The sequence below is a fragment of the Halichoeres trimaculatus genome, unplaced genomic scaffold (genome assembly GCF_033239565.1).
Source record: "Halichoeres trimaculatus isolate MK-OKI-2021-1 unplaced genomic scaffold, fHalTri1.1 fHalTri1_scaffold_10, whole genome shotgun sequence".
NCBI classification, from domain to species: domain Eukaryota; kingdom Metazoa; phylum Chordata; class Actinopteri; order Labriformes; family Labridae; genus Halichoeres; species Halichoeres trimaculatus.
Window position 1 is genome coordinate 30,687,673 of NW_027437187.1, and position 15,150 is coordinate 30,702,822.

Genomic DNA, 15,150 nt, shown 5'->3' on the forward strand with positions numbered 1-15,150 from the left:
AAAAGATGGAGTACATTATTGTAAGGAGGATGAGCTGGAGACACTGGGAGAGTATACAGTATATCACCAAAGGTTCTGCTATTTGGCGATGACAAACAAGGAGTGCAGGTGGATCAAAAGTATTCTGAATGGAAAAGCCAGCTGTGTAACTGTCTCTTAATTTTGTACTCCTATCAATGACAAAGAAACAGATTAAATCTGTCCCGGGAGCTGGCCCTGAAGGTGACGCGCTTCGTGTCCTCTGATGTGCCCCACAATCCATTCACAATCCAATCATGCAGCTGCTGATGTTGTTGGCTTCTAATGAATGTTACTAATAAAGTAACTTGTAATCTAACATAGTTACTTTACTCTACTTACTTTAAAAATCAAGCAATCAGTAAATGAACTAAGTTAGTAATCTAAGGAGTAATCAGTAATCAGATTACTTTAATGCTAGCAACACTGCTAATAACATATGGTAATCACACTTCACTTTGCACCCAGTAGTTGCTCAAGCTTTTTAAATGGTTGAATAAGTGTTTTACAGACTATCTTGAACATCAGTCTGCTTTTGTCTTTCAGTCCAGAGATCGGAGGATGGTTGGAGACCCCGAGGGTGCTCGCCGTTATGCCTCGACCGCCCGCAGATTCAACATTGCTGCTCTCATTGTGGCTGTTATATGTTATGCGATTTTCATTTCTCTGTACGTGTTTTTGAGATTTTATCATTTTCCTCAGATCCACAGAAAAAGATATGGTTAATGAACAAACTAATACAGCACAGCACTCATCTGCTTCTTCCACTCAGTGATATTGAGTGCTTGGCTTTATTCTTATATCACAAAATGTAACTTTCCCTTTTCCTCACATCTTCAACCAAAAAATAAATTTTGATTTTTGTATCAAGTATTTTGAGGTGCTGTGCTTTTTGAATTTTCCTGTTATTTGATGATTTAGTTTCTACATTGAGCATGACGCCTTTAACATGTCAGCCGCTTCAGAAGAAAAGTTAATGAGTTAATAAATTGTGGTTTCATTTCTTCAGTTTTGTAACCGTGGAAAGGGGTTTGTTATCTTGATTCACACATTGAAAATGTCCAGGTAAATGTCAGGCTTTATTCTTCTGTTAGTAAATGGCATTCAGCACACCACAAGTGCCCCACGACATCCAGCATCAAACGTCCAGATACATCCAGACATTCACATCAAGTATGAAAAAGCATGCCAACACCCCTCTGAACAATGGCGAAAAGATTTCTCTGTCTGTGTTACATCTGACTGCCACTACAGGACAGTCTCCTGCTGATCTGTTTCCTCACAGACACATCTGGACTTGGCTGGATTCCCTTAAGCTTTGACAGTAAGAAAGAGACAGTATGAGCTGAAAGATTGTCATGATGGCAGTGCTGCAGAGCGCTCCTATGATGTGAAAGGCAGTGTGTATCTGCAGAGCACCGAGGACCAGGGCTTCATGTCAAAAAAAGCCAAAGCCTTCAGGAGCCCAGGGGTGAAAGAAAAGAAGAGAGGGTGAGGAGAAATGATATAAAGACAGAGGTATGTGTGTGATGTTATTTAGAAGTTTTACACGCAGTTATGCTAGCTCTTTATTGGTTGGTAGTCACGTTTGACTGTGTAAGTTCTAACTTCTAATAAAGTTAGCGTCAGTGATTTTCACTACTTTTTAATCAGGTAAAACAAACATTTTTACATGTGTAGATGAAACAACCAGGTATAGAATTACAGTTTTTCTTTTGTGAGGCAGGTATCGTTAGAGTCCTGCTTCTTATTAACATTGTTGTGCACTTAGTAAGCTAACATTTGGCTGATTTCAAATACAAATATGGTAATAAATTTGAAGCACAATTTCCCTGCTGCTCTGATGAAGAGAAAACATACCTAGAAACCTCTAGAATTCCATGGTATGTGTGTGGAAACTTTGCTGCCAGTGTTTTTACCATTTTTTAACAGATTTTTTTTAAGGTCAAGGCCTGTATTTTTAGTTATTTCCTGTAGTTCCATATTTTTACAGTGTTTGGCTATAATTTTACGGTATTTGTCTGGAAACTTTGCTGCCAGTGCTTTTGCCATTTTTTTACAGTTCATTTTCTTTTCAACATCGTAGTCCTGTGTTTTTACTGTTATTTTACATTGTTCTGCATTTTTTACAGTGTTTGACTGTAATTTTGCAGTTTCTGTCTGGTAACTTTGCTGCCAGTGCTTTTACTGTTTTTGTTTTTTTTTTTGATAATGAATTGCAACCATGAGTGAGGAGGACACAGTGTTCAGCTGGCATAATACCTTTAAAGAAAACATTCAAAATGTCCTTTTACAGAGAATTTCTTTAAATTTACAAAAACAGAAAAAAATACTTTAAAGATTAAGGGTTAATAACCGTAAAATTCTGATTTAGTTTTTGACTGTATAAAATTACAGAAAATACCTGTAAATCTACTAGAATTTTGTTGTTTTATAAGAAAACAGGAAAATCTGTTGAAAATTACAGACCATTTCATGTGAAATGACAGTGAGTAATGCATTCGACAGATTGGCAGAAGAGTGAACTGTTAAGACATTCTTGGTGTCATACCTGATTCAGCAACCTAAATATTAATCTAAAAACATCAGTTTTTCTGTCTGAAAATGTTTTGCACTCATATTTTTCCGTTAAATAAGTGAGGGCCAATGTGTCGATGTCTGAAAATATTTGTGTCCTTTAAAACCAATATGGCTCTAATGGAAAGAAAATGTGTTTAATTCATCTTCAGTTTATTTGGTTTGCAAAGTTTTCTACAGGCAGTGTCAAACAATTAATCTTATTAATACAGGTATATTGTGTCCAAGCTTAAAGTTATCTTGAGTCTTAAGTTAAAAGAAAGGTGATGTGGCATACTCAGGACACAATTGTTTTGTATTTCAGTATTTGTGTTGTAGTGTTGACCTCTCCACATAATCCTCCTCTGCAGTTGTTGCTCTTTAGTTGAAAAGTGCCAAATAAAGGCATGAATGTGAATGCTGCAACATCTCAACGATTAATATATAACAGTCATCTTACTCAAACAATCCTTGACTCCCCTCATTTTTCCTGTCACAATATTTATGTACTTAGGAGATGCATGTTCTGCCAAAGGTCCACTGCTGGGAAATTGCACCCCCCATATGTTTCTGGGAAATTGGACCGAGTGTGCCCTTCATAACATGACAAGCTTCACACAGTCTAAGCAGACTTCTCTCTGAAAGTACAGTTCATCCGACCATCATGAACCCTGCAGGTGTTTCACTGCATGGAAAGGGGAATGGAGGTTATCGTGCTCAGCCCCGATGGCCCAGAGTGATTCGAAACACCACTGTGACCATCGACATCGATCCCCCAAAGGACCACATCATCTGGTCTCTTTGCAACTTTGTCTACAACAACCAATTCTGCCTTGGACTGGCGGCTCTTATCTACTCCATCAAGGTTAGTCCAGGTGCTTCAGATCTGAATCTTGGATAACTGTTTGTGGATGGTCATTTCAGCATCAAACTTAAAAAAAAAAAAAAAAAAAAAAAAAAAGTTAAATTAAAAAAAAAACTGTTATAGGGGAAACATTCCTTGATTTAGTTTTGCTGTTTACTTGTGTTCTTTAAAGTTTTATAGTATTATTATGATTAAGGTATTTGTAAAGTCTTCGCTACAGTTTTGGAGAGAATAGAGTCTGGACTCTAAATTACGTTTGATGACTTTTGGATCTGTTTCTACATATAATGAATATTCAGTCCTGAAAACGTGTCTTTCTGCCTGATGTCATATGGTAATTACACTTCACTTTGCTCCCAGTAGTTGCTAAAGCACCCTAAATGTTTGAATATGTTTGTTACAGACTGTCTCAAACATTGGGCTGTTTTTGTCTTTCAGTCCAGAGATCGGTGGATGGTTGGAGACTTGGAGGGTGCTCGCCGTTATGCCAGGACTGCACGCATACACAACATTGCTGCTCTCAGTGTGGCTGTTATAGGTTATGGGATACTTTTTTACTTGTTCCTCTTTTTTCGTTTTTATTTTTTTCCCAGAGAAAGAAAAAGTTAATAAACTAACTTAAACAGCACAGCTTTCATCTGCTTCTTCCACTCAGTCATATTCTTTGCTCTACTTCAATCTTATAACACAAAGTTTCCCTTTTCCTCATATCCTCAGTTTCTGCAATAAGGGTGAGGTCTGTAACATGTCAGTTGCTTAAGAGCAAAAGTTAATGAGTCAACAAGATGGTTTCATTTCTTCAGATTTGTAATCTTGGAAAAGTGTTTAGCAAGATGTTGATCAGCTGTTTTACTTCCAGAGCTGTAGAGTTATAAGTTCTGTAATAAATGTTGACATAAAACAACTGTGTGTTGTTGTGTTTGTTTGCTTATATGAGCTCAGGCTCTGCTCTGCTCGAGGTCTGCTCTACCCACAGCCCCCACATTTTCTGAGTGAAGTGGCTACAGGCAGTGTCAAACAATTTATCATTGCCATACAAGTATACTGTGTCCAAGCCTTAAGTTATATTAAGTCTTAAGTTAAAAGAAATGTGATGTGGCATATAAATGGCATAGTTATTTTGTATTTCAGTATTTGTGTTGTAGTGTCAACTTCTCCACATAATCCTCCTCTGGGGTTGTTGTTCTTCTGAGGAAAAGTGCCAAGTAAACACAAGAATGTGAATATTGCAACATCTCAACAATTAATATATAACAATCATCTTACTGAAACAATCATTGACTCCCCTCATTTTTCCTGGCATGTTCTGACAAAGGTTAACTGCTGGGAAATTGCACTCCCCACATGTTTCTGGGAAATTGGACCCAGTTGACCCTTCCCAAAAGCTTCACACAGTCTAAGCAAATTTCTTTGCATCATGCACTCTGTAACTGCAGTTCATCCGACCATCATGAGTCGTGAAGGTGTTCCACTGCACGGGATGGGGTATGGAGATTTTCCTGCTCAGCCTGGAGGGCCCAGGGTGAATGAGAACACCACTGTGACCATTGACATCGATCCCCCAAAGGACCACATCGTCATGTCTCTCTGCAACTTTGTCTACATCAACCCATGCTGCCTTGGACTGGCGGCTCTTATCTACTCCATCAAGGTCAGTCTAGGTGCTTTAAGTTATGTTATGTTATGTTATGTTATGTTATGTTATGTTATGTTATGTTATGTTATGTTATGTTATGTTATGTTATGTTATGTTATGTTATGTTATGTTACGTTATGTTATATTGTTATGTTGTGTTATGTTATGTTATGTTATGTTATGTTGTTGTTATGCTATGTTATGTTATGTATGTTATGTTGTGTTATGTTATGTTATGTTATGTTATGTTATGTTATGTTATGTAATGTAATGTTGTGTTATGTTTAGGACTGTCATTCTAACGCGTTAATTAGATTAATTAATTACACCGCAAATTAACGCATTAAAAAAAAAACGCAGATTAATCTGGATCCAAAACCCGCGGGGCATTCAGAGACACACTTATTTTCAAATGTCTGGCATTTACAAACCGTTTGTTCTACTTAGAAAAAGTGGTGTTCTTGTCAGATTTTCAAATTTCCGACGGTCCCTGAATGTATCATAGCTGATGTCAGCAACATGCTTTAGACGGGTGGGGGGGGGGGGGTTGTGTGCATGCAAGAGTGGGTCCACATCTCGTTTATTCATACGTGTTTTTTGAAAATCTGCAGAAAATCAACCGTTTGCTCTAGCTCAATTCTGTAAAAGACAGATAATTCTACACGCCTTACTGCATTAAAGAAGCCCTGAATGATCAATATATGTTTTGTATCTAAATCTTAAGAATTCTTTGAAAAGTTCCTTCCATCTTTCTTGTGTCTTGTTTCAGCTTGGGGCTGCTCTGCACCAAAGAGCAACAGTTTGTGTGTTCAGAGCATGTTAAACTGAAAATACTTCACTTTTCTTTGATGCAAGACTTGAATTAAGTGTTTTGTACATAGTTCCTCACAGTTTTTAGCCTTTAGCCCAGATTCTCCTGACCTCATAGAAGTATAGAACTTCATATTGCAGTGAAAATCGAGTCAACACTGAGTAAAAGCAAAAACTGTCCTAAAAATCAAATCAGCTTATCTTAAGTGCAGGAATGTGTAGATTTTGTAAAGATAGAACCATGAAACTTTTTTCATGTGTTCCTTATGCATCAGGGTACCTAAAAATGTGTTGTAAATATACCCACCTTATTTTTAAATGTTTTTTTAGAGTCTTTAAATGTAATTTTAATGTCCTGGAATTCAAAATCTTTATTTTGGAGCCTTAAGCAGATATGAGATTAAAATGTGATTCATTATATTAATTAATTACAAATCATGTAATTAATTTGATTAATTTTTTTAATCGCCTGACAGCACTAGTTGTTGTGTTGTGTCGTGTCGTGTCGTGTCGTGTCGTGTCGTGTCATGTCGTGTCATGTCGTGTCATGTCGTGTCATGTCATCTCTGTTACAGTTTTGGAGAAAACTGTGTCTGAACTCTTAATTACATATGATGCCTTTTAGATCTGTACTTCTGGAGATTAATGTTATGAAAGTTTAGACCTAATATTGTCCTCCTTTTTTGTTAGATCTAAAAAGCCAAAAATACAACCTTCTTTTAGTGTACATATAATAAATATTTAGTCCTGAAAACTTGTGTATTTTTTCCTAAGAACATAGGGTAATCGCACTTCACTTTGCAACAAGTAAGTTGCTAAAGCTTTTAAAATGGTTGAATGAGTGTGTTAAAGACTGTCTCAAACATTGGACTGCTTTTGTCTTTCAGTCCAGAGATCGGAGGATAGTTGGAGACCTGGAGGGTGCTCGCCATTACACCTCACTTGCCCGCAAATACAACTCTGCTGCTCACATTTTGGTTGCCATTGTTTGTGGGATATTCATTATCATGGCAATAATGACATTAATACGTTTTTAATTTTATGAGTGCCTTATAAAAGTACCTTTCTTGACACTCAAGATCACTTTAAAGTTAAATAACACACAAACACGAGTTTTGATCTGAAATGAGGCAGAGCAACTGAAAGCTATGCTCTCCATAGTGATGAGACCGGCAGAAGGCACAGAGAGGTGGAAAGAGGAGGACCTTGTATATCTTTTATTATCAAGATACGGTTAACAAACAAACTAAAACAGCTCAGCACTCATCTGCTTCTTCCACTCAGTGATACTGAGTGCTCGGCTTTACTCTTATATCACAAAATGTAACTTTCCCTTTTCCTCATATCCAGATTTGATGACTCAGGTAATGCTTTCAGGGGTGAAGCATGCAGCATGTCAGTTGCTTAAGAGGAAAAGTTCATTTCATTCTTAAGTTTTGTATTCCTGGAAAAGTGTTTGTGATCTTGATTCATAATTGGCATTTATTTGGTTAGATGTATTTTTTGGCAAACTGTAAGACAGCTGCAGTACATTGCATCAGAGTGCCGAACAGAACCAGGAAATACGACCATATTAGTCCAGTGCTGCAGGTCTCTGCACTGGCTTCCTGTCACCAAGAGAATACACTTTAAAACATTTCTGCTTCTGTACAAGTTTCTCCATGGTTTAGCATCAAAGTACATCTCTTGAGGTGTCTCCAGATGGTACGCGGAGTCAGGACTAAACATGGTTGAGGCTGCATTCCGGTTTTATGCTCCTAAAATCAACCCTAACAATGTTAAACTCAAGACTGGGGACAGTTTAATTTGGCCTTACATATGACAACTGGCAGTATCCTATCTGCACTCCTTGATTTTAATTGGATTAATCAAAATAATAGTTTTTCTATGTTTTATGAAACTACTGTATTTTATTTCAGCTGTAAAGCTCAGCTTTAATTTCCCTGTTTGTGAAACTTGCCTTGTCCTGCCTTCGCTGTAAACCCGGATAAGTTGAGTTTACCTGAAAAATGCTTGTAAACCAGTTACTTAAAAAAAAAATCGAATCAACTAACTAATCAGTTAATTTAACTCAACATCTAAAGTAGTTGTGATTATTATGGAAAATTATTCTACTGAATGTCTTTAATCAAATAATCCTGATGCTTATATGTTGCAAATTAAAATATTTAGTAATGTTAAAAAATGTTGTATATCACTGTAGAGCATAATAAGTTGACCTTACTCTAAACCGAAATATGTGATGTCAATAAATTTGCCTTATGATTTAATTAAATGTAATAATAAAAAAATTGAAGCATATCTAAAAAACGAAATTACATAACATTTTAAAGTGCAGATGGGTCTCATATCTATAGCATTTCCTCCTCACTCATGGTTACAAACGCCGCCACAACAAAAATCAGCTCTAATTTCATAACGTTAGTAACCGTGAGTGAGGAGGGAAGGCAGTAGATATGAGACCCTGCTGCACTTTGAAATATTGTTCTTCAGGGGGCACAGGTTGTCTGAGCCCCAGGGCACTGACTGGTGGTCTGTGCTCCATGGCACAGGGTCTTGTACCTGTTGACTTATGCAGTGTGCCTAATGGTTAATGTCTATGAATGAAATTTTGTGACTGGACTATGATAATATTTAGGCCAATTTTGAAAATGTAAAATGATATAGTTACTTACTTTTGACACAGACAGCCAGTCCACACCACGTATAGCATAGACAGCTGGTCCATGCTGTGACACACAGACAAACAGTCCATGTCATGTGGAGCACAGACAACCTGTACCAATGCCGCACATCAAGAAGTACAGCAGGGTCTCATATTGTTGTGCTTACTTAAACAGTAACAAAAGTTAAATCTATTCAGAAATCATCAGTTTCAACACTGAAAACTCAGACATTTGAGGAAATTGAACTCACTAACAAATTTTAAGTTTTCATAGCTTAATCCAAGTGAGTAATTTGAACTTGATACTGGTCTGTGATCCATGACGTATGATCACCGCGAGCGCATCTCTTGACAATCATTTTAAAAGAAGCGGGGGTGTTAGAGGGCTGTGGTGGGCCAGATTGACTCACTATTAGTCCAAAAGTCTCTGAAGTTGTAGCAGTGCTCTCTGTGTATCATTGTGCTGAGTCTGATGAGATCATCCTTCATGTAAACAAACGCTTCATGATTACGTAGGCGCCATTTGCTAAAGTCTGTTTCATATTGGAGTAGTGTGACCATTGGCTGTACTCTCCAGCGGCGGAACGAGGCTGCAGGAGCAATCATGCTTAGGCTCTTACTGGAAGAGTTGTCTCAGTTAGTTTATTTGGGTTTGTCCACATTTTACTCTCCTGCCTTACAACTCTATGACCGTTTGACCTGACTCCTCACTCAGGGTTACGAAATGCAGTCACAGAAACGAATGATTTTAAGTTGTGCTTACTTAAACAGTAACTAAAGTTAAATCTATTTAGAAATCATCAGTTTCAACACTGAAAACAAAGACATTTGACGAAAATTGAACTCACTAACACATTTTAAGTTTTCATTGCTTAATCCAATTAAGTAATTTGAACTTGATACTGGTCTATTTCTAAAGACAACTTGAGTAGTGAGTGTCACAACAGGAAAAGTCAAGCACGTCATGATTGCTCAAGACAGGTTGCACCAAATTAAAAAATCCAACAGTTGTGAAATTTAAGAGAAAATAGGTGGAGTGACAGCCTGAATGTGAATGTTAATTTATCTGTCTGATTCAAACAACCTGTACTTACTATAAAAGAGAGGAACACATTGACTCTAGACTTCTCTGCATCCTGCACTCTGAAGGTACGGTTTATCCAGCCATCATGAATTCACCACATGGAAAGGGGTATGAAGGTTCTCCTGCTCAGCCTGGAGGGCCCGGAGTGATTGAAAGCACAACTGTGACCATCGTCACTGATCCCCCAAAGGACTACGTAATCTGGTCGCTCTGCAACTTCTTCCACAACAACCACCTCTGCCTTGGATTGGTGGCTCTTATCTACTCCATAAAGGTCAGTCCAGGTTCCTCAGATCTGAAACTTTTCCTCCTTCAGTTCTGAAAATTCCAGAGGTTACTCCCTCAGCATACTTCATTTATACCTTGCACCCAGCAGAATAAAACACAGTGGATCGTTGAATAACTCTGAAACACTGAGACTTCCTCTCATTGCTGCTGCATATTACTGGAGATAAAGAATCTACTGCTTTTGTCTTTCAGTCCAGAGATCGGAGGATGGTTGGTGACTTGGAGGGTGCTCAACACAATGCCTCGATTGCTCGCAGCATCAACATTGCTGCTTCCATTGTGGGCGTGGTGGTGTTTATTGCAATCATAATCTTCGTCAGCTCTTTTAGACCGTCCATCAGATTTTGTTAATGAAAGAACTAATAATAGCACAGCACTCACCTGTTCCTTTGATCTAGTGATAACTTATCCTCTACTTTGTTCTAATGTCACAGAATGTAACTTGATTTACCTTTTCCTCACATCCTCAGCCAAAAAACAAATATGTGTATCAAGACTTTTGAGGAGCTAGGCTTTTTCAATTTTGCTGTGATTTGATGACCCAGTGTCTGCATTGAGGGTGAGGTCTGTAACATGTCAGTGGCTTAAGAGGGTAAGTTAATGAGTCAATAAATGTCTCTTTCATGTCTTCAGTTTGCATTCTTGGAAAAGTGTTTGTGGTCTTGGTGAAAAATCAAGCAGGACCTTGTTTTGGTACCTTAACACATCCCTGTAACTGTTAGGAAGTGGAAAAGAAGGCTATTTTCCATACTGGACATGAACACCTCATTGCAAGTATATTTCTTTAGAAATAAATATGTTAAATTGAGAAACATTGAGATTTGATTTTAAATAAATGTATATTTATTATTCCATAAACACACACAAAAGTATCTGAATCGGGTACCGTTGAGTATGATACCGATTGCCATGTACCAGCAATCCGTACCATATTGTTTCAAGTGTGAAAGGTGCCCATCTCTAATGTCTTTCCATAATCAACCTGTTAATGTTTTTTTTTGTCTTCATAAAACTTCTGATCTGATATAGGAATTTTAACTTATGACAAAAAGTAAGTCAGTTTGTGTTTAGTAGAGTATTTCTTTTTGTAACCATGCTTTTTCGCTCTGTTTATTTGGTTTACTAAGGTATCTAATAGGGATGCACGATAATATTGGCACAATTTCGGTATCGGCAGATATGAAAATTTCTGCCGATATGCACAGCCGATAAGGTGCTATTCAGATAGGATTATTATTATTTTCCATCTGAAAAATAAGCTCCTTAAATAAAATGTGGCACTTCATTTATTTGCACTGAAGAGCTCTGTGTCTGTCACCAGGTTGTTACAGTAGCTCTAAAATAATCAAATGCAACTTGATTATGTTTAAAAATGCATTGTACATTTAAAGTCCATGTGATCTAAAGAAATTATTTTTCTGTATTTTGATACTGAATGTCTTGAGTTTGAAAAAATAATACATTTCTTATTTATGGTAAAATCAAATGTTTTTTGTCTTGTTTTATGTGTGTTTCTTAAACAAATAAGACCGTCACAATAGGAGTAACATATAAATGCCAGTACAGGATAGACTTAGACTTGCTGCACTCATTCTAGGTGCCTTGGTGTTTGTTGTATTCATTATCATATACGTCTCTACTGGTTAGAGCTACCGATTCTGTTAATGAACAAACTAATAAAGCACAGCACTCTTCTGCTCCTATGATCCAGAGATATTTCATCCTCTACTTGATTTTCCTTTTCCTCACATCCTTAACAAAATTCTACATGTGTTGGTAAAAGTGAGCCTTTTTTATTTCCAGAGCTGTAGACTCATAAGTTCTGAAATAAATGTTAACAGAGAAGAACTGGGTGATTGTGATTGTTTAAGTGAAAAGAGAAAACAATGCAAATGTATCTGAGCTCAGTCTCTGCTCTACTTGAGGTCTGCTTTACCCACAGCCGCCACACATTTCCTGTCTAATAGTTTTTTGTCAGACGCTGATGTTTAACTAACACTCAAGACCTGAGACTCACTGAATGAAGAGTTCACTTGATGAATAAATTCAACCATCCCTAGTATCTAATGATCAGATGTGAAACACAAAGACATGACCAACTCTTCACTGAAAGAATTTCACTTGATCAGAAAACTTGTATTTGGCTCAAACAGAAACACAAAGGTGACACCATCCTCGGGGTCCTATTCCGTGCTTTAATAGTCTATCTAGACTCTGACTGTGAAATGTTTGATTAAATAAATAAATAATGGCTTTCTGATTGTGACATAAAGCACTGTAAACTGAGCTGTGGCTGGTCACTCAAAGGACTTGAGCCAAACGGCTCCCCCTGTTGACATGTGCCAAACATTTAAGAGATGTGCTATTTAAATGTTACTTGCTGAAAAGAGAACTTGATGATATTTGAAAAGAGAAAAAATCAAACTGTAATTGGAGGGTTGAAGGAAGTGCTTTCCAGAAACGCCCAAAGACGGGATCCTGGTCCAGCAGAGGAAACTGCTCTTAGGACGTCACACTGGCAAAGCACAGTTCTCTGCTTTGGCGCGCTTCTGGGAGGTGGGCTTAGGGATGGTTTGCTTCATGCACAAGCACAAGCACGTGGACAGTGCGTGTGATCCATGACGTATAATCACTGCGAGCGTATCTCTCGACAATCATTTTAAACGAAGCAGGGGTGTTAGAGGGCTGTGTCTGGCCAGATTGACTCACTATTAGTCCAAAAGTGTCTAAAGTTGTAGCAGTGCTCTCTATGTCTCATTGTGCTGACTCTGATGAGATCGTCCTTCATGTAAACAGACGCTTCACGATGACATAGGCGCGCCATTTTCGTGTGTGATACTCGCTAAAGTCTGTTTCATATTGGAGTAGTGTGACCATTGGCTGTACTCTCCAGCGGCGGGACGAGGCTGCAGGGGCAATCATGCTTACGCTCTTACTGGAAGAGTTTCAAACCCTGAGTTGTCTCAGTTAGTTTATTTGGGTTTGTCCACATTTTACTCTCCTGCCTTACATGTCTTGCTATGCTACTGTGACCGTTTGACCTGACTACTGATTTATTGCTGAGGACAATACTTTGGATGACGGGTATCAAAACGAGGAAAGTTGAGCAGATCATGATTCCTTGAAATAAGTTGCACAAAAGAATCCAATTGTGAAATTTCAGAGAAAGTGGGCGGACTGGCAGCCTGAGTGCGCAATAGGTTTGATCGAAATCAGATCACATGAGTGTGGTCTGTTTGATTCATCTGTCTGATTCATACAACCTGTACTTACTACAAAAGGGAGGAACACATCAACTCTGAGCTTCACACAGCCTGAGCAAACTTCTCTGCATCCTGTACTCTGTAAGTACAGTTCATCTGACCATCATGAATCCACCACCATATGGGAAGGGGTATCCTGCTCAGAATGGAGGGCCCAGAGTGATTGAAAGCACCACCGTGAGCATCGTGACTGATTCTCCAAAGGACCACATCATCTGGTCACTCTTGAGCTTTCTCTACTTCAACCCCTGCTGCGTAGGACTGGCGGCTCTTATCTACTCCATCAAGGTCAGTTCAGGTGTCTCAGATCTGAATCTTGGATAGCTGCTTGTTGATGGCTGTTTCAGCAGAAAACTTCTTGATTCAGTTCTTCTTCTGACTTTTATGCTTAAAAATTTCAATTTAAATTTCTGAAAATGGTTTTTTCCAAAGCTTGGTTACTGTTTTGAAGAAAACAGTGTGAGCTCCATTTGTTAACTTTCAAATAAATGTGATGAAAGTCTAAACTTATTGGGTTAAAAAAATACTTATTCATAATGAACAAATAATTAAGATGTCAGTTCTGAAAATTCAGGGTTTTCCTCCCTTGACATACTTCACTCATGCTTTACACCCAGTAGAATCAAAAACACAGCGGATGTTTGAACATTTGTTGAACAGACTTTGTCTCTAACATTGCTGAAGATGAAGAATCTACTGCTTTTGTCTTTCAGTCCAGGGATCGGGTGATGGCTGGTGACTTGGAGGGTGCTCAACATTATGGTTCGACTGCTCGCAAGTTCAACATTGCTGCACTCATTCTGGGTGCCTTGGTGTTTGTTGTATTCATTATCATATACGTCTCTACTAGTTAGAGCTACCGATTCTGTTAATGAACAAACTAATAAAGCACAGCACTCATCTGCTCCTATGATCCAGAGATATTTCATCCTCTACTTGATTTTATTGTCACATTATCTAACTTGATTTTCCTTTTCCTCACATCCTTAACAAAATTCTACATGTGTTGGTAAAAGTGAGCCTTTTTTATTTTACAGAGCTGTAGACTCATAAGTTCTGAAATAAATGTTAACAGAGAAGAACTGGGTGATTGTGATTGTTTAAGTGAAAAGAGAAAACAATGCAAATGTATCTGAGCTCAGTCTCTGCTCTACTTGAGGTCTGCTTTACCCACAGCCGCCACACATTTCCTGTCTAATAGTTTTTTGTCAGAGGCTGATGTTTAACTAACAGTCAAGACCTGAGACTCACTGAATGAAGAGTTCACTTGATGAATAAATGTAACAACTTTACAAACTATGAAGTTTCCCTCTCTGTCGTTTCATAATCAACTTGTTAATTGTGTTTTGGTTGCTTTAAACTTTTGATCTGAAAACCTCATGTGTAGGAACTTTAAATCAAAACAAAAAGTAAGACGCCCCAATCCAGTCCGCGTTGAGTTAGACACATCCCATATAAGTGTAACCCAGGTCCCATGTAGTTAGGAAAGAATCTAAAGTGGTACGATGAGACTGGGTTTGGGCTCGTTGTAAATATCAATACCACTCATTTTAGATTACTCAAATAATATTTACTGACAAAGATTACCAACCACAACAATACTTTAAATTCAATAAACCTTATAAAGTTTTATTTTGATAAACAAATTGGAACTTTTATATAAATGAAATGAAATATTCACTTTCAGTCTTTTCACAATACAAAACAAAACAAATGTAGCAGAAAAAAAATATTAAATTTGATTCAAATTGTCCACAACCGTCTCTTAATACCTCGGGTTTTGAAAAACACGCTTTTAACAGTCTTTGCACTTATAGTTCACCACCACAAAATAAATGTGGGCCCACATACACCATAAGCCGCGTTTCCACCAAGCAGTCCGGTTCGGTTCGTCTCGGTACGGTGCGCTTTTTGCGGCGTTTCCACTGACTCTGAAACCGAGACGAGCCGTCCCACTTTTTTGGG

At 37.9% G+C, this 15,150-nt stretch overlaps 1 protein-coding gene across 1 annotated transcript; it reads left to right on the top strand.

The window, feature by feature from the left end:
* Positions 1-4,889: 4,889 nt before the first annotated feature.
* Positions 4,890-7,241, top strand: LOC141796256 (dispanin subfamily A member 2b-like). The gene is made up of 3 exons (XM_074677255.1): positions 4,890-5,090; positions 6,773-6,871; positions 7,236-7,241. The coding sequence occupies exons 1-3, from the start codon at positions 4,890-4,892 to the stop codon at positions 7,239-7,241; spliced, it is 306 nt and encodes a 101-aa protein (XP_074533356.1).
* The last annotated feature ends 7,909 nt before the right edge of the window (positions 7,242-15,150 follow it).

Excerpts from the sequence above, each read along its gene's own strand:
- LOC141796256 (XM_074677255.1), top strand. The coding sequence starts at position 4,890 with ATGAGTCGTGAAGGTGTTCCACTGCACGGGATGGGGTATGGAGATTTT. Across the intron at positions 5,091-6,772 it reads CTCTTATCTACTCCATCAAG|TCCAGAGATCGGAGGATAGT; the intron begins GTCAGTCTAGGT and ends TTTGTCTTTCAG.